General features: G+C 45.3%; 11 protein-coding genes across 11 annotated transcripts; 5 read left to right on the top strand and 6 right to left on the bottom strand.

Annotated features, from left to right (window-relative positions):
* Positions 1-6: 6 nt before the first annotated feature.
* On the bottom strand, positions 7-735 carry FOMMEDRAFT_55883 (uncharacterized protein; the record flags this gene model as incomplete). The annotated part of the gene is made up of 2 exons (XM_007266969.1): positions 7-471; positions 526-735. Coding segments are annotated over 2 exons (675 nt in total), but the record flags the coding sequence as incomplete, so codon positions are not given.
* An 831-nt stretch (positions 736-1566) lies between these two features.
* On the top strand, positions 1567-3166 carry FOMMEDRAFT_84356 (phosphatidate cytidylyltransferase; the record flags this gene model as incomplete). Its single annotated transcript, XM_007266970.1, has 6 exons — positions 1567-1756; positions 1819-2036; positions 2096-2277; positions 2330-2424; positions 2475-2925; positions 2995-3166. 6 exons carry the CDS (start codon positions 1567-1569, stop codon positions 3164-3166), a joined length of 1308 nt encoding a protein of 435 aa, XP_007267032.1.
* Positions 3167-3618: 452 nt separating this feature from the next.
* FOMMEDRAFT_134382 (ribosomal protein S12/S23) lies at positions 3619-4372 on the bottom strand (the record flags this gene model as incomplete). Its single annotated transcript, XM_007266971.1, has 4 exons — positions 3619-3636; positions 3698-3853; positions 3930-4121; positions 4310-4372. 4 exons carry the CDS (start codon positions 4370-4372, stop codon positions 3619-3621), a joined length of 429 nt encoding a protein of 142 aa, XP_007267033.1.
* Positions 4373-4876: 504 nt separating this feature from the next.
* Positions 4877-6338, bottom strand: FOMMEDRAFT_48102 (alpha/beta-hydrolase; the record flags this gene model as incomplete). The annotated part of the gene is made up of 9 exons (XM_007266972.1): positions 4877-4954; positions 5012-5256; positions 5350-5483; positions 5546-5634; positions 5709-5793; positions 5855-5907; positions 5958-5978; positions 6037-6128; positions 6281-6338. Coding segments are annotated over 9 exons (855 nt in total), but the record flags the coding sequence as incomplete, so codon positions are not given.
* Positions 6339-6682: 344 nt separating this feature from the next.
* FOMMEDRAFT_156709 (homoserine acetyltransferase) lies at positions 6683-8633 on the bottom strand (the record flags this gene model as incomplete). The annotated part of the gene is made up of 14 exons (XM_007266973.1): positions 6683-6753; positions 6810-6888; positions 6960-7167; positions 7221-7255; positions 7313-7442; positions 7511-7558; positions 7612-7652; positions 7720-7804; positions 7872-7924; positions 7984-8004; positions 8056-8112; positions 8168-8196; positions 8264-8454; positions 8596-8633. 14 exons carry the CDS (start codon positions 8631-8633, stop codon positions 6683-6685), a joined length of 1086 nt encoding a protein of 361 aa, XP_007267035.1.
* A 459-nt stretch (positions 8634-9092) lies between these two features.
* Positions 9093-12024, top strand: FOMMEDRAFT_168318 (Nonaspanin). The gene is made up of 16 exons (XM_007266974.1): positions 9093-9334; positions 9389-9404; positions 9461-9576; positions 9631-9890; positions 9939-9998; positions 10049-10163; positions 10226-10243; positions 10299-10433; positions 10487-10516; positions 10574-10706; positions 10760-10844; positions 10905-11157; positions 11213-11287; positions 11344-11377; positions 11437-11763; positions 11831-12024. The coding sequence occupies exons 1-16, from the start codon at positions 9167-9169 to the stop codon at positions 11896-11898; spliced, it is 1893 nt and encodes a 630-aa protein (XP_007267036.1). The 5' UTR covers positions 9093-9166; the 3' UTR covers positions 11899-12024.
* Positions 12025-12533: 509 nt separating this feature from the next.
* Positions 12534-12959, top strand: FOMMEDRAFT_156711 (uncharacterized protein; the record flags this gene model as incomplete). The annotated part of the gene is made up of 1 exon (XM_007266975.1): positions 12534-12959. The coding sequence occupies one exon, from the start codon at positions 12534-12536 to the stop codon at positions 12957-12959; it is 426 nt and encodes a 141-aa protein (XP_007267037.1).
* Positions 12960-14557: 1598 nt separating this feature from the next.
* On the top strand, positions 14558-18938 carry FOMMEDRAFT_84908 (LuxS/MPP-like metallohydrolase; the record flags this gene model as incomplete). Its single annotated transcript, XM_007266976.1, has 13 exons — positions 14558-14779; positions 14951-14998; positions 15074-15112; positions 15177-15528; positions 15853-15948; positions 16002-16120; positions 16177-16432; positions 16486-16886; positions 16944-17149; positions 17219-17474; positions 17528-17648; positions 17698-17789; positions 17898-18938. 13 exons carry the CDS (start codon positions 14558-14560, stop codon positions 18936-18938), a joined length of 3249 nt encoding a protein of 1082 aa, XP_007267038.1.
* An 872-nt stretch (positions 18939-19810) lies between these two features.
* FOMMEDRAFT_85190 (uncharacterized protein) lies at positions 19811-20319 on the bottom strand (the record flags this gene model as incomplete). Its single annotated transcript, XM_007266977.1, has 3 exons — positions 19811-19938; positions 20004-20051; positions 20112-20319. The coding sequence occupies 3 exons, from the start codon at positions 20317-20319 to the stop codon at positions 19811-19813; spliced, it is 384 nt and encodes a 127-aa protein (XP_007267039.1).
* A 315-nt stretch (positions 20320-20634) lies between these two features.
* FOMMEDRAFT_84221 (TPR-like protein) lies at positions 20635-24150 on the bottom strand (the record flags this gene model as incomplete). Its single annotated transcript, XM_007266978.1, has 2 exons — positions 20635-21833; positions 21903-24150. 2 exons carry the CDS (start codon positions 24148-24150, stop codon positions 20635-20637), a joined length of 3447 nt encoding a protein of 1148 aa, XP_007267040.1.
* Positions 24151-25200: 1050 nt separating this feature from the next.
* On the top strand, positions 25201-25734 carry FOMMEDRAFT_156715 (uncharacterized protein; the record flags this gene model as incomplete). Its single annotated transcript, XM_007266979.1, has 1 exon — positions 25201-25734. One exon carries the CDS (start codon positions 25201-25203, stop codon positions 25732-25734), a length of 534 nt encoding a protein of 177 aa, XP_007267041.1.
* Positions 25735-25814: the final 80 nt, after the last annotated feature.

The following is a 25814-nucleotide window of genomic DNA, read 5'->3' on the forward strand; positions in this document are numbered from 1 at the left end:
CCTTGGTTTTGACTTAAGCTTTATAGGTAATTCTCCTGGGTCCCATATCTCTCCTAGGCCTGCACCAATCTTCCGTTTGCGCAGTTTGAAGTGCCGCCCATCTTCCTCAACTTCAAGCGGTGCTTCTGCTTCACGTTTCTGCGGTAGTGAGCCACTACAAACTCCGTCTTTCGAGTCTTCCTCTTTTGGAGGCTGAACGTTTATAGGAAGTGGAGGTGGAGGCGGTGCAACTGCCGTCCACTCGCCGACAACACCCTGTGTTCTTCGACGCTCTAATTCAACTTTCATCCGTTCCTCATCGGGATCCGTAATTCCGAGTGACTCTGCAGTCGAATAATTTGACCAAACAGAAGTTGGCCTTTCGGGCTTTTTGGAAGCTGCCGCAGTACTCTGCGCTTGGGAGACTTTCGAGGATGCTGAAGAAGACGCGTTTCCCGTAGATACATCTCGTGCAAACGATGCATTGGCTGCCTGAGACGGGTATCAGAATGCTTCACCAGTATCTGACCTACATTAATGACTCACCGCCTCTATGCGTGCCATCTCTCGCCTCTCTTCTTCGAGGTCCTTGTTCCGTCGTTCGCCCTGCTTGTACAGATTTCTAACAAATCGTTCCCTGTTTCCCTTGTGTCGCAGGCCAGACTCATGTTGGCGTTTCGATGGAGCATCGTCTGTGATGTACGTTTCACAGTACTTGCAGAAATATTTCTTATGAGAGACCCAATATTCTGACATGGTTGTTGGGAGAGGGCGTGACACAATTCACCACATGTGACACAGAAAATCACGCGCTACAGTCCAGTTTCTATAAATGGAAATAAGAGTTCACGCATCATCACGCCGAAAACGCGCTTGCCGCAGACCGCACACGTCCTCACAGACGTCCAGCTCGGCGTCAGCTTCCTTAATTCACGACGACCATATCGCAATTATAAGTCACGATGAGTAAACGAGCGCCCACAAAAATGTCGTCGTCATTTGCCTCGCGCACGGCGTTTGACGCACTCGCTGTGTCCGAATCCGAAGAGGAGGAAATGGTCGAGGAGCAGGAAGTTCAGGTTCCGAGCACGTCAGACATGTAGGCGAAATAATTGAATGCTGTCATTGAATGTGTCGGTAACAAGTCTATTTAATAGTACACCCAGTGTCCCCATGAACGAGCCTCCGAAGCTTTCAAAGTCGGCTCAAAAAAGGGCTGCTCGGCAGACGCGCCAGCAGTCCAAACAAGACAAGAAGACGAGGCGAAACGCATCTGCGTCCGCTTCTACTACGAGCAGCGCTGCTAATACAGATTCTTGCTTCCCACCCGGAAGTCCTGGCTCGCAATCAAATCCAGTTGAAATTCTCCCTGAAACGGAAAGTGAGACGTCCGCGGTTCTTGTCGACGCAGAGCCTACCACTCAGACCGCATCTACTTCATCGAGCGTAGGTATTCCAGAATCGGAGGCAATAATAAATGGTCATGCGCCGCATAGCGAGGGTCCCACTATGGAATCTCCCACAGTTCCAACGTCGGCATCATCGAGCAAACCACCGGCCTTTCCTACGTCACCAGTGGACCTCGCAATGCGTAAAGCATCGCAGAGCCTAGCCGTGAATCCCTTAAACAGAACAAATGAAAGCATAGATGCCCGCCCAAAAGCAACTTCTCCTGTCCCAGAGTCTCATGATAAAGAAGCTGCTGAAAAGACTAAGAAACGACAGAGCTTCATCGTTCGAACTCGATGGACATTTATCATGATTGGAGGCTTCCTATGTGAGTAATTATGAAATTTAACCCAATGTTCGCATACAAGTTCTAATACTAATTGAAAACAGTGTGTCTCTTAGCTGGACATGCATATATGATCATGCTCGTGATGCTCTGCCAAACGCTCGTTTATCGAGAAGTGACTGCGCTGTTTACTTCTGTTACTACCAAATCTGGTAGTGATAGGTCAAAAGGAAAGGATCCATGGAGCAAGACTTTGAACTGGTATTTCTTTGTCGTAACGAACTTTTTCCTGTACGGGGAAAGCATTATCTATTACTTCAAGGTTTGTCTCCTTCCTCCAACGTACGACAATATATTCATACTTATATACGAATTACGTAGCACGTCGTCTTTGCAGATTGGCACTTTTCGCTTTTTGCGGCAAACCATCGATTCACGAGTTTCATACTGTATATGATAGGCTTCGTTGGATTTGTTGCCTCGTTACAGCGAGGACATCTCAAGTCCCAGTTCGGGCTCTTTTGTTGGGTTCATATGTCGTTACTCGTGATCGTAGTATCAAGGTATTTCTCATATCAACGGGCCGTTTAAAAGTATTCATTTCTATCTTCTTAGTCACTTTATCATGAATAATATCCTGGAGGGACTGATCTGGTTCTGGGTGCCCGCCTCTCTGGTCATTTGCAATGACATCTTCGCCTATATCTGGGGTGCGTTGGTCTCTTATTCCCTTGACTCTATTACTGATGCTCCACAAAAGGTATCACAATGGGTAGAACACCACTCATCCAACTCTCGCCAAAGAAAACCGTCGAAGGTTTTGTTGGGGCGTTCTTCTCAACGATCGTCTTCGGCCATCTTTGGGGTGTATTCTTCATGCGTTTTAACTACATGACTTGTCCTGCCCAGAACCTTGGCGTCAACGCATTTTCGGACATTTCATGCACGCCAAACCCAGTGTTTCTATGGCATTCATGGGTGATCCCTGCTCCACTGCGGGTCGTCCTATCTGCGTTGCCAGGCCTTGGTGGCGTTGAGACAATACCTTATACTCCATACCAGTTCCACCTCCTCATAATGAGCTGCTTCGCGTCTCTCGTTGCGCCATTCGGAGGATTCTTTGCTAGTGGTTTCAAGCGTGCTTTTAATATCAAGGATTTCGGGCATAGCATCCCCGGGCATGGCGGAATGACCGATAGGATGGATTGCCAGTACGTGTTTTTTTACCTATTTGAGTTTCATTGAATGCTTGTTCCTTATGATATCATTCGTGTTACCAGGTTCCTCATGGGCATTTTCACATACGTCTATTATAGTAGCGTTGTCAAAGTGCATCACGTCACTGTCGGGCATGTACTACAGCTTATCGTCTCCGGGCTTACGCTTGATGAGCAGATTGAGCTCATGGGAGACTTCAAGCGTTATTTGGAGGGCCGAGGCATAACTGTTTGATCAATTTGCGATACTTTAGCAGATTTGGGGGAGACGAGATTCGGGAAGATGGACGAGCTCTAGATGCACGCCCTGTCAAGAAAAGCTACCATAGTATATATCCAGGCACTAGTTATCTCCACGGAAGAACAATTTCGGGGCTTTCGGGGCTTTCTTGTCCCGTCCATGCATTCTTATTTTACGGGCTGCGCCAAGATGTCATTCGTCTAGGAACTTGCTAATAAATAATCAATATCAAATATCCCTGGAGATGTATTTCAACGCGGAGCGCGCAGGAGTTCCCGTCTTGATGACCGAATTGATAAGGACTTCGAATGATGCTTATCTCGTGCAAGTTGCAAGGTAATGAGGGCATTTTGATGCGTGAGCATACACAACAGTACATGATCGTATTCATATTGTAGGTGCATGCGTAGAAACTAAGAAAACAATTGAAAGAGAAGGCATCCACTTTACGAACGCGGCTTCTCCTGAACACGAAGGTAACGGAATTAGCGTCATAACAGCAGGAAAGTGCTGAAAATGTCATACCTTCTTTTCCTTCCACAAAGCAAGGAGACCTACACCAGAAACCTTGACGACCTTGAAACGTACACCGGGAATATCACCCTTAGCCTTCCCGCGACGACCGAAACCAGAGATGAGGACTTCGTCGTTCTCGTCGACAAAGTTTAAGCAACCATCGTTCTGCAGACCAAAAAGCCAAGAAATTTTCAGCCCAATCATATAGCCTGCATATCTAAGCAACGCAAAGAATACGTACGGGCACGAAAGCGGTGACCTTCTTGCCGTTCTTGATGAGCTGCACACGCACACATTTGCGGATAGCAGAATTAGGCTGTTTTGCCTCAACCCCAACCTTTTCGAGGACGATGCCCTTCGCATGCGACGACCCACCAGTTGGCGAAGTCTTGTAGATGTTACCAAGTGCACGCTTTTTGTAGCTTTTGTCCGCCTGTACATTATCAAGGTTGCTCAGTAGGTTATATTGATGGAAGACAATGTGCAGAACGAACCCATCGATTTAAACGACGGTCGGTGCGCAGCTTACGTGCGGCTTGAAGTCCACGAGGTTTGTTGGCTAGCAAGCATAGATCGTCAGCATCGTTCGCCACAACACGCTCAGTGCAGACAGCGACTTACAGCCCATTGTTGCTGATAACGACGACGGCGGCGACGGAAGGCCGGCAAGGACAAGCGGGCCATTCTTATGCTATACAGTTTTGCATTTCAAGTGTTAATTTCTCACGATTATCGGACGCATTTTAACTATTACTACCTTTTTTAGATTTTCAATTCAACAATCTCGCCGGCTTGCTCTTGGATTCCGGAAACTCCTATACCCCTTCATTACTGAACAATAGTTCAATAGAGCTGAGCAGAGTTCACCTAGACTGCGTGGAAGGACTGTCGCGAGTCATTGCTACGTTTCTTGGCTTTCCCGCAAATGCATAAATCATTCAAGGTCATCTACATAAAGCCAGAACCGGGCTGCATGCTTCGTACATGTTTGTCTCAATCCAGACGCTTTATTTCTTTAAAATTTATTGGATTTGTATATTCTTCATTGTTCACTCCCAGGGTCAAGAGTCAAGGTGCTTCTTTATCCTTTCTGTTACAAACGCAACATCTGCGGGATTTGCGCTTCCTCCAGCTACATGACACCCGCTCAGAAATCTTGGCCAGCATTAAGACTCACATATGCTTACCGACGTGACCCCAGACGCTAGGGATGATGACTAAACGTGCGTTCTTGAGATGAGCTACCTCGTTTTGACTGTCTTCTGGCTGTGTGTTTCATGGAGTTCAATTTCGGTACACGAAGGATTGATCGGCATCACTTACAGTAAAGTACAAATCAGTCTTGCACGGCATAATTAAAGCCTTGGCCTTAATAGATCCCAGTGCTGCCTCCAGGTCTCCGACATGCTGTACTTGAGAGATATCTCCACCCTGCCAAGTGCGGAGAAGTGTGAGCATATCATTCGCATCCCAGTTCTCAACATAACGGCCCTCCCAAGCTTCCTTCAGCCAGGACTCTAAATCCGGGTACCTAATGTGGTTGTTCCAATGATCTGTATGAACCAGAACTCTGAATACTCACAGGCCATTTCCGGTGTAATTGTGTTCGCGGAACCACTGTTAAGCCCAGTCAGATTCATCCGAAATATTCGCTTCCGAACGCACCGCCTGTCCATACGCCCATGCACTATACACCCTTGCAAAAGCGCGGATCCCATGTTCTGGCGGAGTCTTATAATGCCCATTATCGAAGTCCTTCGATGCTACGAGTGCGGCCTTCGGACCCTCTAAGAAGCTGGTAATCCAAGTTAAATCAGATCGAAGTCCGACTGGGCGGAGGTGCAAAAAGTGACTCACCATTTATTATGTGGGCTAGTACGCGCGGACGAGCAAATTACAACGATACGCTCTACGAAGTCCGGATACATCGTAGCCCAATGATACGCCTTCCGACGAATTTTAACATCGAAATAAAGCATATCAGACCTCTTTCTACATTAACCTAGATATATCCACTCACTTGTTGTCCGCCCATAGAAAATCCAACGACACAGTACAATTTCTGTATTCCCAACTTCTTCGTCAAGACCGCATGCTGTGCCCGTCTGATTATTTAGCCGAGTGTTAGCAAGCATAAAGAACCCTTGTACACTGCGGTGAAATTACATATTGTCAGGATACGACACGGCGGGGAAATAAGGACCATTATGGGGCTTGGGCTATTAGGTATCAATCCCAATGCACTTCTCATACTATCGGTCATGCTTACTGTGTTAGACGGGGAAGACGACTGCATGCAATCGTTAGCACTGTTTTCTAAACCGCGTTAATGGAAATTCGGAACATACTTCTCCATTCGAGAAAAGTGCGAAAGAGACAACGAAATACTTGTTCGTGTCCAGAGCCTGAAGAATCTCAGTACTTTCTACTACCAGGCCCGCTTAATTTTTTTTACTTGCCTTTCCTTCGCCTACGAGATAATCTTGACCTTAAAGACAATTAAATAAATGATACACAGGGATTAACTTAAGCTACATAATTTTGGTTACAAACAAAAAGGAGATCTCTCACTGCCAAGGCCCATTTTTGCACCGTAGCATGTAGGAAACACAATACACGGGTTGTTCGGATTTCCATACGGCCTATACGCAGTTATTGCATTGGGTAACACACCACCTGTAACCTTGAAACGCCCGTGATCATAGTATAGCGTTTCCGCTGCCGGTGTATTGTTTGACATGGCCCTAGAGCGTTCGCTTCACTTTCACGTCGAGGAATAGAAGGAAGTGGCAGGTACCGGTGTTAGCAGCGCATATGCTATACGTGTGAAATACGATAGTCATGGGATAAATGAGTGAGAGCTTCTCATGCAGAGACGATAAACTAAGTATAAACTTTCGCAGGACGAGTTCCGATTAAGGCATGAACACCGGGCTATCTTCATAGCTAGTAATAATACAAAATATCGAAGTATGCATAGTTTCAATTTATCCTTTAGGACTCGAGGAAGGCTCTCACTTCCTTTGTTATAAATGCATCGTCCTCAGCATTCGAACCCCCGCCAGCTAGAATACGTTCATGTGAGTCAGGATAAAGCTAAGAAGCCAAACGAGATACAGACCCATGTGTCCCCAGACCGAATCAATTACAAGAAGCTTGGCGTCCTTCAAATGCGAGACCTCGATTTCGCTATCTTCCGGCTTTTCAGGGTAGAGGAACGTATCAAAGGCGATATCTTAATCAGACAAGCAGTCAATCAGAATGAACGTACTGGGAAGTACAAATCTGTCTTGGACGGCATGATGAGTCCTCGCGCTTTTATCTTGCTTAGACAAGCTTCGTAGTTGCCTCCATCGCGAACAAGGGACACGTCTCCAGTTTGCCAGGTGTGAAGAAGAGTTAGTAGGTCGTTTGCATCCCAACCATTGAGGAAGCCAGCCTCCCAGTCTTCGCGGAGGAAAGATTCAAGATCCGCATATCTGAAATTATGTGCAATTAACTGCATTATCCAATGAAGAAGGAATCGACTAACTTTCCACCATGCAAATAACCATGGTTCCTGAACCACTGGCAAGGGATAGAGAATTTATTTTTCTTCGTGGCCTGTGTGTAACTTGAACTCACAGTTTGCCCATAAGCCCAGGCACTGTATGCACGCCCAAAGGCACGGACTCCAATCTGCGGTACGGTTTTATAGTGTCCATTCTCGAAGTCCTTTGACGCTGTCAATGCCGCCTTGGGACCTTCCAAGAAGCTTCTCCGCGCCAACATATAATCAGAATTGACTCAGAACCGACTCAGAACCGAAGGCATAGAACACACCATTTGTTGTGAGGGCTTGTTCTTGCCGAACCGCATATCGAAATGAATCTTTAAGATCGAATCAGTAAAAGAACATCGGGGAATTTCATAGTACCACATACCTCTCTACATAATCAGGAAAGACTACTGGCCAGTAATACGCCTACACAAAGGTAAATATAATAGAGATTGAGCAGATGAAGCAAATACGCGCTGCAAAAGGCACTTACCTGCTGGCCTCCCATAGAGAAACCTATTACAGCAAAGACTTTCTGAATCCCAAGGACCTTAGTCAGAACAGCATGCTGTGCACGACTGGAATACATCATTGCTTAAGTTATCAAAAAGGGATTCGAGACTAGATGCACTACGGTCGGCGCACATGTTGTCTTCATAGGATACAGCGGGGAAGTATGGCCCGTTATGAGGTGGGGGCTAAAAAGCTATTAGAGCATCGCTTCTTTTTCAATGCACCAAGAGAAGTATGGACACACAGTATTCGAAGGGGAGGACGACTATGAAACCTCATCAACACTTACTATTGAGAATCGATATAGACTACTTACTTCTCCGTTGGAGAATAGCGCGAACGTGACAATGAAGTACTTGCTTGGTTGCAATGCCTAGCCGTGCCTTTGAGAATCCAACATACCTCGTACAATAAAACATGGGCCATACTTTGTCCTCGCCAATCATGTATATCTGGTCTAACAAACCCGTACCTTGCCGTCTAACTCATTCATAGTAAAAAATACAAGTATATCGGTTTCTTACCGTCAAGTTTTCCTCCATAGCATGTCGGAAACACGATACAGGGGTTTTTCTTGTCGCCGAAGGTCTGATAGGCAGTTATGGCATCTGGAAGTACTCCACCTGCAACACGGAAGCGGCCATGGTGATAGTGTTGGATTGGAGCATTGTCTGACTGTGCCATGTTAATACAGGTCGCAGGATACCGAAAGCCACTGGATAGGAATGCAGGCAAGCAGGCAGGCAGGGCGAGGTATTAGTTCTCGTGACGTTAATAAGACCCCTTGCTCCTACACCCTTGGAAGCGCGCACGCTTATCTGAAACAAGATTAAGAAGCTGATTCCAATTCATTTACTGCATGAAATTTCCCAGAGCAGTTGGATCCATATGCATGTTCCGCAATTATATCTGCGCAAACTCACACAGATCGAAATGAAACTCCGCCGCGGAATCATGACGTCGTCTCAAACCAGTAGAGTAGAGGTACCCTTGACGAGATTATACGAAGGAAGCAACAATAGTCGCGATTGCCGGAGCTTTAAGTGGGATACGGTGGTGCTGAGCTCGAATCGAAATCGTTGATTCCCAGCAGCAGGAAGTATGACTATGAGTTGAATATGAGTCTACGTTAGTCGGCCGAAGAGCTAGGATTCCGCAGGCCCATTTATCACCCTATTTGCTACTTTGAGTTTCTGAGAAAGGAGTGTTGAGTCTGTTGACGGATAATAAAAGACCCTAACACACGAAATTATGCAATCCGGGACTGCGTCAAAACTAAAAAAATAATGAATTGAAGTTCCGCCATATACGGAGATCCGTGTATATCACGTGATACACGGCACCTTGGACACGTCCTAGTCGAATTGGACTTCACTGTAGCGATTATTACAGCGCTGAAGGCGCGTTGACCACAAGTTGTCGACAAAATGCGTTTCCTTTTACCTTCACTTCTGTATGCTGGGCTAGCGACGACATTCGTTAACGCGTTCTACCTTCCCGGTGCTGCGCCTCGCGACTACCAACCTGGCGAACGCGTCGAGTTGTACGTGAACGCCCTGACACCTATGATCGGAAGGAATGATAATGGGAAACTAGTACGTGTGTTCTTAAGTAAATCCTAGCTCCTCTATCTCATGTTTATGCCTTAGAAATCCATGATAAACTGTAACTCCTCCGTCCTGGTTGTGGCGACGCGAATCATCTAATTCGAAATTTCCTAGATGATTACTACAATCCAGCCTTCCACTTCTGCGTGCCTGACGAAGGTATCAAGGACCAGCCAGAAGGACTGGGCTCTATTTTGTTCGGAGACCGTATCTTCAATTCGAAATACGATGTACGCTATCTACATTGCATGCCTCTGCGTCAAATATCTCATGTACACATATAGGTTGAGATGCTCCGCCAAAACGGTACATGTCGTACCCTATGTACCACAAGTGTTCCCCCAGAGGACGCAAAATTCATCAATGACCGCATAAAAGAGGACTACGCGATAAACTGGCTCATTGACGGTTTGCCCGCCGCCGAGATGAAGGAGGACCTCTTGACGAAGGAAATATTTTTCGAGATGGGCTTTAACCTCGGTAATGACGATGGAGAACTTGCCAACCGTCCGGCTCTCAATAACAATTACGATATCTATATAAGGTGATAGGCGTTGAGTTGACAAAGGCCCCTTCTGACTTTCTTCACAAGGTACCACGAACCTTCGCCGGGCGTCTATAGGGTAGTTGGTGTACTGGTCTGGCCTGCGAGGTGGGTTCAGAAGTGTACTACCGTAAAGATCGTGCTAAAGCTTAGCACAGCATCGGAGAGAACCAGGATTCCGAGACCTGCGACTCCACCGATTCGACCACTCCCCTGTTCTTAAGCGAAGAACAAGAAACGCCAGTGCGTTATACTTATCGCGTGTTTTGGACCGTAAGTCATCAATGTACCTCATTTCCCTTTATCCGTTGACTGGAAACTGTTACAAACTGTAGGAATCGGATACGCCATGGGTGAGAGTTTCGAAGTAATAACCTTTCATTCCGAAAATGCTAAGTTACTTTCAAGGCTACTCGCTGGGATAACTATCTACACATTTTCGACCCAAAAATCCATTGGTTCAGTCTCATTAATTCTCTTGCAATCGTCGTATTCCTCTGCATCATGGTCGGTATGATAGTCTATAGAAGTGTTTCGAGAGATGTGAGTATTTCATTTGACACTTTCAATGGATGACTCAAAAAGAATTGATCCAGATTTCGCGGTATAATGCCATTGATCTAAGCGTATGCAGTATTCCAGAGACCTACTGATGAGTCGCTAACACCTATCTAAAAATGCAGGAAGACGTACAGGAGGACTTCGGGTGGAAACTTGTTCACGGAGAGGTTTTCAGAGCTCCAACGAATCCGCTCATCCTGTCGGTTATCGTGGGCAACGGTGCCCAGCTATGTGCTATGGTCGGAATCACACTAAGTAGGCAAATTCATACCTTTTCATCCGGCTTCATGCTGAGTGGGCAAGTTTAGTATTCGCGCTTCTCGGTTTCTTGTCGCCCTCGAATCGTGGCTCCCTGGCAACTGTCATGATGGTATGCTGGTCATTCTTCGGCAGGTCAGTCATCTTCATCAATCTGATCAATCTGACTTCATCCATGTCTCATATTGCCACTAGCATTGGAGGATATGTCTCCAGTCGTGTATATGCATCTTTGGGTGGAACAAACAGGAAAAAGAATACTTTCCTAACTGCTACAGTCCTTCCGACAATCGTCTTCGCTTTCGTGTTCCTGCTGAATTTCTTCCTCATTGGTGCTGGTTCTTCTGGAGCGGTACCCTTCGGTACGATGTTGTTAGTTGTCTTGCTCTGGTTTGGTATTTCTGCTCCCTTGTCTTCGATTGGCTCGTACTTCGGGTCTAGACATGGTGTACGTCTGAATGACATTTTCCGATCAGATTCACGGCTAAACAACCTTATGATAGACCGTATCGCATCCCGTACGTGTAAATCCTATTCCTAGACAAATTCCGCCAACACCAAAATATCTTCGGCCTTACGTGAGTTTGTTTCTCGTGTGAATATGCTTTCTTGTACTCATGGCCTGATTTTTCAGTGGGCAGCGATAATTAGTGGAATTCTGCCTTTCGGTGAGTGCAATTCTCAACTGTATTCATACATATGGGCGGACCAATAAACAAACTCGTAGGCGCCGCCTTCGTCGAGCTCTACTTCGTCCTCACTAGTCTCTTCGCATCCCGCGCGTACTATGCGTTTGGCTTCCTTGCACTCACGGCGGCTGTCGTCGCTCTTACCACAGCAACAGTCACCATCCTCTTCACATACTTCCAACTCTGTGCTGAGGAATACCGTTGGCACTGGCGTGCCTTCCTCTGTGGTGGTGGAAGCGCATTCTGGTTGCTCGTTTATGGACTGTATTACTGGCTTTCGAGGCTCTCTTTGCACTCGTTCTCTAGTGTTGTTCTGTACCTTGGGTATCTGTTCTTACTCGTGCTCCTGGACTTCTTAGTCACGGGTTAGTGGCACCTCCTCGACATTATCTGGTAACAGAGCGCTTATGTCTATTTGTTACGTTCTTACAGGCACGATCGGTTTCCTTGCGAGCTATTGGGCAGTTCGAAAGCTTTACAGTTCCATTCGTGTGGATTAGTGCTTAATACCTCCTCTAATTATTTCTTGTCTCATATGGAGCACACTACCTTTGTTGTCTTGACGATAACGCAATGATCAAAACTAGATGCAAATGAGGCATGCATCCCGGGTCTTCTTTGCTTTCTACCCGTACATGCTATCCACAGTGACGCCGAACATGAGTATGATTGGTTGGGGGTGAGAGACCTTTTCAGAAGATTGACCAGGAAGTTTGTGTCAGCACTGAAGACCCATCAAAGTGATGGCCCTGTTCGAGGGTGATATCATCTAATTTACGGCACTTAGTCCCAGGCATCAAGTATGCAATCTTAGTGATATCCGCATTTCGTGATGTTTACTACTCTGACTACCATCAAATCGGGTTTCACAACTATTTAGTTCCTACGAGCGCGGTTTATCTGATGGGTCTAATGGATTATATCGTAAGCGGAATAATTCAATGTCCATCGTCGATGCGGGCCCTTTGTATGTTAGGATGTAATCGTCCGACATCGAACTTTGTACATTGACATGCATGGACCACGGCAAGTTGCAAAGTAACGTGCATTATTCAATGTTGCATGCCGGAGTCAGGTCTAATCCTTCGCCCAGATAGCCTTGACCACTAGATCATAGTCATACCACAACATCTAGATGTCAAAACGACTTAGACGGTCCTTGAAGGCTCATTTTGACGCATGGAGCCGTGCCAGTTCATTGAATTCAGTCCCTGAGTCGAACGAATATATTAATCACGTACAAGCTGTCAACGGAATCATCTTCTTTATTCAGCAAGCGGAAGAATGTGGACTGCAACCAAAGAGCCGATGGGATACTGCGAAACATAAGCTCGAAGAGCTTATCAAACTCGTTAGTGATAATATCGGTGCCTTTGAACAAGGCATAGTCATTCATTATAATCAAACAAGAACATCGCTGTTGACTGGATTGCAAGCAGAACTGGAACGAGCACGAAAAGATAAAGACGATTCTCAGAAGATCTCAAAAATCAAAACTGCTCTTGGATATGCCACCAACACAGAGGAGATCACAGTCGAACATCTTCATAAAACGGAGTAGATTGTTCTCGTTTCCCATTCCGCTCTGTTAGAGCCTGTTCGTTCAAACTTCACATTACTAGCATAGAACGGAATCTATAATTAATCGATGTCATATTTCCCTTGATGAACTCTGGTTTGATGTGATTGCACATGGGGAACCCACAAACTGTCAGAGGGGATTTACAGTATTGAATGACATTTGATTAGTCGGGAATCCACCATCTTTTTTGTTTCTCATTCAAAGTTTGCCTTTATTCAGTCCTTAGTTCTCAGTACTCTTGTTATGTTCTGGGATTACATGAGTATTGAACTTATACACAGTCTAGGACAACACAGCAGAAGTACTATATAATTAATATGGAAGGAAGAGACTCTTTAAAACATGTAGCTAGTAGCTCAATGAATATTCCTCATTAAGTATGAATATTGTAGTCCAGAACTCTGATCATAAATTTAGTAAGTACACTCCTGTCTGCATTCTTAGATCATGACTCTACTCTGTTCTGTCTTAACTACTAGAAAATACTAGTCAACTTTGTTTCTTTTTTCAGTTCCTATTGGATTTAAAAGAATGACAAAGAAATCAATATTAGTTTGTCATAATAAGCTGTAAATTTGTACTGAGTAAGGAGTAATGCCTTTAGAAACCTAAGTAAGTAATATACAATACTTATTCATCATTACTACTCTGTAGGCTCTGTCTGGGATAGCAATTAAAACAACAACAACTAACTGTAGCTGCCAGCTATTGATCAGCTTTTCAGCACTACACACTTTGTCTCTCTCAATATTCAAACATATAATTGTGTTCCTAGTAATAATGTCTGACAAAATCAGTTAGCATGACAATCTGCATAAGTGTTCTAAATATAGCAAATAATATGTTAATATAATATCTGTAATGGACTCCCAGCTCCTGACTTTGGGGTTTGGAATGGTCTGAACCTGTGTTCTATAAACTTGCATGTATCTGATGAAAACACATTCATTAGTATATATCCTGTTGGTTCTGTGCTTTGATTGAATGATGTGGTTGCTAAGACAATAACACAGGAGACAAATTCCCATTCTGTAAACTTAGGAATTTATTAGAAAATTCAAAAGCTTCCACCTTATGGGCTGGAAGTACATTCCGAAACAAAATTTTCCAGCATCAGAATAGGTTTCTGCCTTGTGTGTAAGTGTCCTGCATCAAAAAATGATCTGACATAACTATGGAACGTAATTCCAAAGTACACACAGTTTCAAAAAAAGCAAACTTGACCAGACAGCAAGTATAATAAATCACCAACATTACTACTATACAGTCTTAGTATTTTGCAAGCTCAACCGGGTATATTTTGCTAAGAAGCTATATAAGTATGCTGTTTTGTTACTTGTTGTGTACGTGTATGAATTCATCAACTATCATTCTCCCCAGTATTGAAACCAAACGGTTGTTAATCAGTAATTTCTTTCTTTGTGCTGACAAGTGGTGAGTCTACAACATCTTCAGTTTACTCAATACTTGAAGATCTGTTCACCTCTCTTCCTGTTGTTCCCTTCCTTTCTCGTTAGTGCAAAAATCTTTTCTCAGTTCCTGCTAATATGAAAGGTGATACTGTTACTGCAAGGACAATGTTAAAAGAAGATTCCCAGAATTGGGAGTCTGTTCCTGCAAAACAAAAGGTTCCAGCATATCAAAGGTACACAAAACCCATCCAGACAAGTTCTTTGGATGATCGTCAATACGCAGTTATTCGCCTTGGTAACCGACTTGAAGCTACAGTCGTTAGCGACAAAGACGCCGAAATGTCTGCTGCTTGCATGAACGTTGCGGTTGGATATTTTAATGATTCGGTAAGTGAAATTGAATTCATTTCTCCACATTCGATAGCATATCCTTCGACACATTGCATCGATTCTCTGGGATATTCTATATCAGTGACTACTGGGCTTTGGACCCAGAGTACCACAAATTGCTTTCCCAAATATAGCATCCATAAATAATATGATTTACTTGCATCCTAGGACGACATGCCTGGCCAAGCTCATTTTTGTGAGCACTTACTGTTCTTGGTAAGCTGGAAATCTGAGCTTGAAGCCCTCCTTCCCCAACTTGCACAGTGTTGACCTCCATGGCTTAACTTGTAGGGCTCAGATAATCATCCAAAAGAAAATGGGTTTGACAAGGTAAAGCAATTTTGTTCTACTTGAGAATTCAATAATCAGACGTCTCACTATTCATTGTTAACAGTACCTCTCTTTACACTCTGGGCAAAGCAATGCTGCAACGGGTGGCTCCCGTACAACCTATTACTTTGAAGTTGCTTCTGATGCTCTTGAAGAAATGGATGCTCTTGAAGAAAAGAAGCCTCTTGAAAAAGCGCTTGATTACTTTTCAGCTTTCTTTTACTGTCCGCTCTTTCACGAAGGCTCGGTCCTGCGCGAGATTAAGGCAGTTCATTCCGAATTTTCAAAAAATTTCCAACTTGATGTGAGACGGATAAGATATGTTGAAAATTCCCTCGCTCGCCCGGCACATCCTTTAAGAAAATTCGGCACCGGAAATAAATACACGTTAATGCAAAAATTTCTCGCCTCGGGAAGTGAGGGTTCAGGTACGAGTGGCAGTTCCCATTCGCAAAAGCAAACATCCTCAGTTAAGAGGCACGTGATGGGTGTGCACGAGCCCAGTAGGAGCACCAGTGAGACCTCAGCAAGGAGTTCGACTGCGTCTAATAGGTCGCCTACGAAGAAGTCTAAGAAAGGTGTCCATGGCTATGATAGTCCTTCCAGCAGAAGCTCCATCCAGAGCGTGCATTCCTCAACACGGTCACTTTCAGAGACAGGGAGTAGCCACGGAAACAATCAATCGTCCAGAACTCCGAGCAGAACGAACTCGCAGAGTGGCAAAGAGGAGGAGGAGGCAGAGAAAGCAGCTGCTTTGAAGGCTAGGAAGGAACTGAAAAAGTGGTGGGAGAAAGAATACTGTGCAGGGAGGATGTGCTTGGCAGTGGTAGGAAAAGGTATGAAGGTTCTCTGCCACTACGGTCCATTTTGGTCTTGACATGTCGAACAGAGCCACTGGAAGAGCTCACTGATATGGTTGTGAGACTCTTCTCACCAATAAAGTACAAAGGGCTAGACCCACTCCCACTTGCTTCTCCTGAACAGCCTTATGGAAAGGACGAGCTTGGTGTGCGTTTTGAGAGTTGTGTATATTTATTACTTAACATAATCCACTTTTATATTAGAAATTTGTCCATGTTAGGACAATCAAAGAAAGGTACGAAGTTACTGTTGTCTTCCCCGTCGCCTGGCAGGAACCCCTTTGGCGTGAAGATCCAACATACTTTCTCTCTCATCTGCTTGGCCATGAAGGGCCGGGTTCGTTGCACGCGTATTTGAAAAACAAAGGATGGCTTGAGTCTCTAGGTGCAGGACCTGTTCATCCTGGTCGAGGCATAAGTACATTAAAGGTGACCATGATGCTGACTAAGGATGGCTTCAGTGCGTACTCTTCGCTACTTTTCCATGTTCTTGTGCCAATAAAGTGCTGCTAGAGCAGCATCATCGGGAAGTCGTAATAGCATGCTTCAAGTATATCAACTTTTTGCGCCATTCTGAATTTCCAGAATGGATGTGGAAAGAGCTTGAGTATATGAAAAAGCTGGATTTCCGCTTGAAGCAGAAAGGAACTGCATTATCTCATGCCAAGGGTATTGCTGCCTCAATGAGCTATCCGACGCCGCGTGCTCTTCTCCTGAGCGGGCCTGAGCTGCTTTGGGAGTGGAATGAGACACTCGTCACGGATACATTAGCAGGTCTAGATATCGAAAATAGCTATGTCCTTCTAGCAGCTCGGGATCACGAACAGATCCCGAAGGGAGAGACATGGCACAAGGAACGATGGTATGGGGCAACGTACGTTAAGAAAAAGTTTGATGCAGGATTCATTTCTGCGGTAGATGTTTACCGTGTTACTTGTGTATTTGCGCTGACTAGAGCCCGCCTTTATTAGTGTCGCAAAGACAATGATATTCCTGAATTTTCTTTGCCAAAGCGAAATCCATTCCTTCCGAAGAATGTTGATGTCCATAGAGTACACGTTGCTGAGGCGAAAAAACGGCCTGCACTTGTCATGGATACGCCACTCATGGAAGTGTGGCATAAGAAGGACGATCAATTCTGGGTACCGAGAGCCTTCATGCAGATCGCAGCACGGACGTAAGTTCGCTTGCCTTCGGATACTTTGCTACTATTTACTTACTCCATATCCTCCACCCTCCTGTCTAGGCCAGCTTTCCAGGCTACACCTCGCAGGTCGATATTGACCCAACTATTTGTAGAGCTTGTGGAGGATGCGCTCAATGAATATTCATATTATGCACTACTTGCTGGTCTAGAATATAGTTTAACAGGCACTACTCACGGTTTCACAATGGAAATCAGTGGTTACAATGATAAGCTGCACGTTCTTGCCGAGAAAGTCATAGACAAGATTAAACACCTTGAGATTCGGAAGGATAGGATGGTGATTATTATTAAACGGGTACCGTTCCTCTTTATGAATGATGCTTTCTAAGACTGGAACTTGCTGTCCAGATACGGCGTGATGTGGAGAATGAGCGCCTAAGCAGTCCTCGTGAACGATCTAAGTCCTATTTGGGCTACATACTTGAAGAACCCGAATTTACCACGGAGGAAGAATTAGAAGCGTCGGAAGGTTTGTTTTTTGCTTTCAGACTCCGCGTAGTAATATTGACTAGTAGTAGGTATTACTGCTGAGGAACTTTTTAGTCATATAAAGAAACTGCTATCGAGACTCAAGTTCGTAGTCTTAGTTGATGGTAATCTTTGGAAAGAGGTGAGTCGTGTATTGTCCAAACGTCAAAAATTGTGTTCATAACCGTGTAGAACACTCTCAAACTTGCTGCCATAGTCAAGGAGACAATCGGAACTCCTGCTATCCCAGAAAACCAGCTTCCGAAGCTCTTCTCACGACTTCTTCCCAAAGGTATGCATGTTGTGCACGGAACACGACGTCTTAATATTAACTCCAACAGGATGCAATTATGTCTGGGAACTGCCTGTGTATAATCCTAAGGAGGCCAATTCAGGTGTATCTTATTACTGTCATATCGGCAATGGTTCCGACCCACGCATTCGCGTTACGTGTCATCTACTCTTGCAGATACTCGAAGAACCGGTATACGATACTCTTCGAACGAAAGAACAGCTCGGATATTACGTTAACTCGCGTATCAGGACAGACACGGAGTCGATTGGCTTGCTTGTGGTGATACAGTCTGAGCTCGACCCGAGATATCTTGAATCGCGGATTGATGCGTTCTTGATGTATATGCGCAAGGTAATCCGGGATTTGTCCAACGACTTGAAAACGTTTGAGAGTCATAAAAGCTCTCTCAGGAATCTATGGACGGAGAAGGATAAATACCTGAGTGAAGAGACGGACAGGTTTTGGTCCGCTATTCAGGATGGATACTATGATTTTCAAGAAAATGAGAAAGACGCAGAATTGCTTCAGAGCATATCATTATCAGAGGTCCGTACGATATTCGAAGCGTATCTCGATCCATCATCGAAAACTCGCTCCAAACTTTCTGTCCACATGCGATCTAAAAACGCATCTAAGCACCCTAAACCAAAGGTCAGTAGACAGGCAGCCGAAGATTTTCTCAGCCTGCTACAGAAAGAACATATTCCCATAAACAAGGCCGAGTACGACAGACAGTGCGAGAACGAACCGACGGTACCCGAAATGCATGAATACTTGAAGAAGACGGACTTAAGCGAATTTGTCAGTGACAATGAGAAAGTCAAGAGCCTATTTGAGCAACTAGATTTGCTTGTGAAGAAGTACCCCGTGCCTACCTACCTACCTACCGCAAAGGCTGCCCTGGAACTTAAACACATTAAGGATGGCGCTAAGTTCAAATGTGATCTTAAACTTTCTGGGAGTCCAAAACCGGTTGAGAAATTTAAAGTGGAATAGTCGTGCAACATGTTAGGGCATTAACATTTCATCCTGGCGCATTGCTAACAAATACGGGGAATATTCATGTCATCCAACACTGTATGAATGGCGCAAAGTATATGTAGCAATTTAAAATAATAGACTATAATATTTATTTATTTATTAATAAAACATTGCAAAACAGTGGCGCCTTAGTTCCTGCTAATATTAATGATCGGATTGCGATCCTAGTAGGTCGGGACAGCCTGGTCAACTCCGCTGTTGGTGCTACAAACACGTCGACCGAACAGGCAATGAAGCGCCAACATTCTCTCTTCTTACTCTTGGAGGTTGACTGCGTAGCATTTCGATCCAACGGTGGCCTGATGATTGCATATCAATGGCCGTCTTAAGGTCCAGGGTTGCGGAAGAATGGGCGATAGGGAAACAGGCGATAAATACGCTTTAGAATATGTATGCGGGGTGAGTTTCATGCGTAACACTCAACATGACCTTGTCTGTCAATGTTTGCAACTTCTTCAACTTCGCAGCCTTAAGCGAAACTGCCTTCTGTACGGATATCACATCTCGAGATTACATCTCTAGCCGCAATCGTCGTATTGATATGCCAGTGGTTATCCCAGTAACGAAAGAGAAGGCAGCAATGCTGGTGAAACGCGGAGAAGAGCGGAAGCACATGGGCCTTCCTAATTACTCTTGCGCTTTATTCTCAGAGTAGTTTGTTTGACTTGCATTCGCAGCATATTGTGATGCTGATAGAGGAGAGAAACACTACACCCTATTCACGATATCGTAGTTCTGTTTGATAAAGTCATCGATAATAATTGTCGGAAAACGTACAATACAGCATAACAAGTACTTTGGACACATCGGAACAACATACTTGACAATTATAATTTAGTGCTTTCTCGTTGCTGTAGTTCTTCAACTGGTACGCGCACGAGTCGCTCGCAGGTCTGAGGCACAATGTCTTGTGATCCAGCATCATCAGACTTGGTCGATGTAGGTAGTTGAGGGACTAGTTGCAGTAAGTCAAATAAAGCGACATACTGCAGTAACATAAAGAAGTCGCACCTGAAAGACTGAGTATTCGGAACATCTCTGGCCACTGTGATAGCACATCGCCGTGCACTACGGAACACGCAAGCTCCAATAAATATATATAAAATCGAGGGTCCATTCGAAATTCACCTTTACCAGCATCTCCCATTACATTACAGTCAAGGTCAATCGCTTCCAATCGACGCACATATTCCTGACTTAATCGTTCCAGCGCGCGTAGCGCATCATATTCCCGTTTCTTTTCCTCTAATTTCGCATTGAACTGCGCGTTTGATGCTTGGGATGAGAAGGAGCTGGCTTGAGATTGGCGAATGGAATGGACAGAGGACTTGCGCATGGGTGTTGGCGTTGATGCTTTGGTCGGTCGAAAGTTCAGTCGCGTCGAGGGGCGCGTGACAGGCGCGTGACGGGATCTGTAAATACTGTAAGGCATAAGTAAGGTTAGGGTTAGAAACGGGGGAAGGACACCAGTCAAACTTGGCTTGTGCCTACAATAAAACTGATCATGGTGCACCTCGTCGACCATGGTGGCTCTTTGGTATGATGTTAAAGTAAGATGCTTTGCGCTTCTGTAATCTATCTAACGATGATAGTGCAGAGAAACTTAAAATACTATACGTCCAAGTTGCAGAGTTTACAGCCTCTTGGCCATTCAAGCACCGATATGCACCAAATTCACCCATCGTTCAATCGGAACTCCAGTCCGCGATTTTAGCTCCAATGACGCCCTTCGGAGTCCTCCGGCCGCCCTCTTATATTTTGCTTCGCCCTCTTCACATTCGTTCATGTACTCATAAACGGTCTTAGCAAATGCGGGTCCGTCCTGATCAAAAAGTTCCCACATCGAACCGATCACACTTCGAAAACCAGAAAATTGCATGGCCGCCGCAAGGTGAAGGACTTCGTCGTGTGTTCCATGGTGAGGCTGTTCTGCAGTATGGCAAGCAGAAAGAAATGCGAACTCCGCGCTCGGAAGATTAGCTTGGACGATATCGAGTAATGTAAGGCCGTCATCCGACAATTTGAACGAAGTGTCGAAGGGATTCGGGTTCAATTGTCCATGACAAACAAAGTGGACCCATGTTGCTTTCTGGAGCTGTTTGATTACTGATTCACGAGACGCTTTCTTGCCAACGAGTAATTTGGTTATTATCCCAGAATTTCGAATATTTCTAACCTCTTGTCTAGCTGACCGAAGGGAAGTATCTCCAATTACAAGTACCGCTGTTTCGTCTTTATGGCTCCCTGAACGCGCATTGACGAGTGCTCCTAGTGTCGGGGTATAAGATGAGATATAATTGTCCAATAAATACTTTGGAGTCGCATCTGCATCCACAAATGGTCCTGCGGCATGAAACGGAAGCACAGATAACATCGAAGTTGGACACCACCAAATGCGGCTTCCTTCGACAATCCCGAGCTCGTTGAGTTTGGCAACGACTTTGGAGACAACTCTGTCCCACAGCATCTTCATCGCCTCACGGAGCTTCTTATCATATTCTGGCGAATCAGCACTGAGCTGTCGGCGCGTTTCCATGAGCTCATTGCACAGCTTGATGCTATCTTCAAAGAACTCATTATCGAGCGAAATGCAAATGGCCGATTCGTCATGACCGAAGAGGATAACGAGGGCATCAGAGCGATATTGACAATGGTTGACTACAATGACCGGCCCCTCTGAAGCCGCTCGCTGTAGTATCTTAAATGGTGTCGCTTCAAGGAAGCTCTCGAAACCCTCCATTCGTCGAATCTCGCTAATTATCTCCTCTTGCTCACTGGAAAGTTGTCGTTTTAATTTCAACAGCTCATCAAATAATTTCCGTCCTGACCCGACACCTAGCCTGGGTGGACCTTCTCCATCCATGGTTGGTCCAGACATCGATGCTTCATGTGTTGTTGCGAGATTCTCCAGTCGGTGACTAACGTTCATGAATCTGTGGGCGAGTCCTTCGTTCTTTTCTGCAAGTTGATCCAGAGGAGTCCTGAGTCCGCGTAATTGTGACCAGAGCAGCGCTCTTCCTTGCTCAAGAATCTCTATGGCTTGTTCCGATTCATTCTTCTCCACAGCGAAAGAAGCTGCCTCCAAAGTAAGCATTCTATACTCATTGCTCTGGGAAAGGAAGTCATGTTGTGCATAGAGAGTCGGATTTATGGTGAGAGCATGTTGAAGTAGTGATATCGTTGCCTTGTAAGCTGTAAAGGCAGTATTGTGATCATGCAAGCGCGCAAGATCTGCCCAACGACGCGCGGCGGATAGACGCTCTAATAATCCGGAAAATCTATGGATAGCAGCGAGTCCTAGTAGCTGCATACATTCTTCAAACTCTTCCATACTCCACCGCTGCTCGATTCGAGTATATAAAGAATCTGCAAGGTTTCTCAATGACATAGTACGAAGAGGATGCCCTTCAGGCCGAAGCTCCAGAGCAGCCCGGTTCAACTCAACGGCCTCATCGAGCTCCTCAGTCCTTCCATGCAGAGAGAATCGAGTGTGCAGGGAGAGCGCAAGATTACTTAGAGATTTAGAGCGAAAAGGATGACCTTCGGGACGAAGCACTAGGGCAGCTCGGTTTAACTCGACTGCTTCCTCAAGTTCACCATTGCCTCCAAGTTGCTCGAATCGGGTCAGCAGTGAAATTGCAAGGTTATTAAGCGACATAGAACGAAGAGGATGGTCGTCGGGCCGAAGTTCCAGGGTAATCCGGTCCAACGTGATTGCTTCCTGAAGATCCTCCATCCTTCTATACTGCTCGAATCGCGTTCGCAAGGAATCCGCGAGATTTCCAAGGCAAATAGAACGACGAGAATGACCATTGGGGCATAGCTCTAGGATAGCTCGTTCCAACTTGATAGCTTCCTCGAGGTCCTCGTTCCTGCCGTGTTGCTCGAATCGAATGCTTAGGGAATATGCAAGGCTACCGAGAGTGATAGAGCGACCTGGGTGCTCTTCGGAACGAAGCTCGAGGGCGGCTCGATTTAACTCTATGGCCTCCTCAAGATCCTCTGTCTTTCCGAGCTGCTCAAATCGAGTTCGCAGGGAATCTGCAAGGTTGCCTAGAGAGACAGAGCGAAGAGGATGCGCTTCGGGACGAAGCTCGAGGGCAGCACGGTCCAATTCGATTGCCTCTTCGACGTCCTCGATCCCTCCATACTGCTCAAACCGAGTACGCAGGGAATCTGAAAGGTTTCCCAGAGACAAAGGCCGATCAGGATGGCCCTCGGGGCGCAGCTCTAGGGCGGCTCTATGCAACTGGATTGCCTCTTCCAGATCCTCAGCTCTTCCGTACTGCTCAAATCGTGTGTTCAAGGAATACGCAAGGTTTCCAAGAGAGATAGAACGATCGGGATAGCCTTTGGCACGAAGTTCGAGGGCCGTTCGGTTCAACTTGATTGCTCTGTCAAGATCCTCAGTCCGTCCATGCTGCGAGTATCGAGTTTGTAGGGACCATGCCAGGTTGCTCACGAACATAGAATGCTGACTATGATCTTCAGGCTGAAGCTCCAGGGCAGCTTGGTGCAACTCTACCGCCGTGTCAAGGTCCTCTGTTCTCCCATGCTGCCAAAATTGCTTGTGAAGGGAGTCTGCAAGGTTATTCAGCGACTGAGAACGGTCAGGATGGCCTTTAGGTCGAAGCTCGAGAGCAGCTCGGTGTAATTTGATGGATTCTTCCAGATCTTCTGTTCGTCCAAACTGCTCGAATTGCGTAGAAAGAGAAGCTGCAAGATTATTCAATGACTTAGAACGATCAGGATGGCCTTCAGGTCGCAGCCCCAGGATAGCTCGGTCCAAGGCGACCACCTCCTCCAGGTCCTTGGGAACTCCACGCTGTTCAAATCGACTGTGCAGGGAGCTCGCGAGGCTACTTAGTAACTTAGAGCGATCCGAATGATCCTTGTGAAGAAGCTCGAGGGCGGCTCGCCACAATTCGATCGTTTCTTCTAGATCGTCCATTTGGCCCCATCGCTTGTACCGCGCCGCAAGAGAGGTCGCGAGGTTATTCAATGACTGAAAACGACGGGGATGCCTAACAGGACGGAGTTCAAGAGTGATACGATCGTAATAGATTGATCTTTCAAGTTCCTCCCGTTCATCTGATCGCTCGAAGCGGTCCCAGTGTTGCCGTGCCAACTCGTGATATTCTCGAGAACAATCAAGACAAAAAAACATTTTCAAGCGGATCTTGAACTGTAGTAATATCTGCTTCCAGCTTTTTGTCTCTCCAGTTCCAGCTGCAAATTCGTTCAAAATGCGCGTTTTTATAGGAAGAAGAAGACATCATACCGCGTAGAGAGTCGTTACCTAAAAGTGGCAGCTCGTCCTCAGGCCGCCGTCCTGCCCGTAGCAAATTCTTGATCAGGCCAAAGAACTTCTTCATTGGGCTCATTCAGTATGAATACGTGACAGGGGCAAGAGTTAATCTTTGAGGACTCTGTCGTCAATTTGAGAGCAGATGTTATGTTTAGTATTTACTTAGGATGGAAGATGGCACACTAGCTTTGCACAGCGAGCACGATGCACTGATAGGGGTACAAGACAGACATCCGCTTGCTAAACATGCAGGAAACACGTTCGTGATGTGATGACAATTGAAGTAGAATAGGTTTGATTGAATTTTGCAAACATTGAATAGGTTCAAATAGATGTAAATACAGTCTAAGAAACACGCGGCCACTCCGTCTCTTGCCTTATTCGGTAAACGTTTGAGAGGTTGTTGAGTAGGGGTAGAGCTTCTCTCCTTCTTCAATGTTCTCTGTTTTGACTGCACTACTATGATCAAGATTATGGCAATCAAAGGCCCGTTACCTAATATTGTAAGCCTGTCTCTGTACTTCTGCCTTACAATGTACACACAGGCTTGCAGATAATAATCAGGCGATTGAGGAAGCTCTAGAGACAGTTTGTCTGACCAGACAATTCACAAGTGGACAGATTATGGTAAAGTATAACCTAACATGAAAACATAATAAGCTCCTCTAATGGTGCCTGACCTTAGACACAAATAGGAATACAGCATTTCATCCCTAAGATTACATAATATGCAAACAAAAGTATGATCAAAACGCCATCACACTAGCTGACGGGCTTTGATTGTAATTTTGTAACTATAGAAGGCAAATTAGTGTCTGGCATAATAGCTACTTGCAATGCTGTACTATGCTGGATATAAAGTGAGTCAATATAGCTCATCTCATCTGCAGCTTCAAGACTCTGCTAGCAATGTCTTTTAACAAGCATCTTCATACCATTGACGAGAACGAGGAAAATGGAGGCACATCCGATCCCTCACATAAATCTGGTGACAGTCACACGACAAGACAGTCGGGTCGTACTCAAAGGCTAAGTCAGGAACAAAAGAATCAAGACAAAATCTTAATTATTGATGAAGATATCAGAAGTATAGTTCATCATGCTAGGGAACTCGGTGTACCGACAGAAACTCGGAAGAGTGTGGTTGACGAGTACAAAAGAATCATGAACGACGGAAGTATGGATTCCACCACAAAGGTACAACAACTGACAAGTCTGAGTAAAACAGCATATGCCGAGTGTGGGAAGTGGCTTACTGAGTTGAGACCTTGTCTTGCTCCTGATGAACAAAGCAAATTGGATGACTACTATTACGATTTTTATTATGACTACACAGACAAGAACAAGACCGGATCGGAATGGTATAATGACTACTTCATGATGAAGAAGATTATTAAGCAACGACTCGAGAGACTTAAGCAGAGGCAGGGATCGTCGAGTTAATCATCCCTATTTTCAATTAATCTTATTCCCCATCTTGTTGCAGAAGGATAACATGGTCATCATTACAATGCCCTGACTCT

This window comes from Fomitiporia mediterranea (assembly GCF_000271605.1).
Source record: "Fomitiporia mediterranea MF3/22 unplaced genomic scaffold FOMMEscaffold_6, whole genome shotgun sequence".
NCBI lineage: Eukaryota > Fungi > Basidiomycota > Agaricomycetes > Hymenochaetales > Hymenochaetaceae > Fomitiporia > Fomitiporia mediterranea.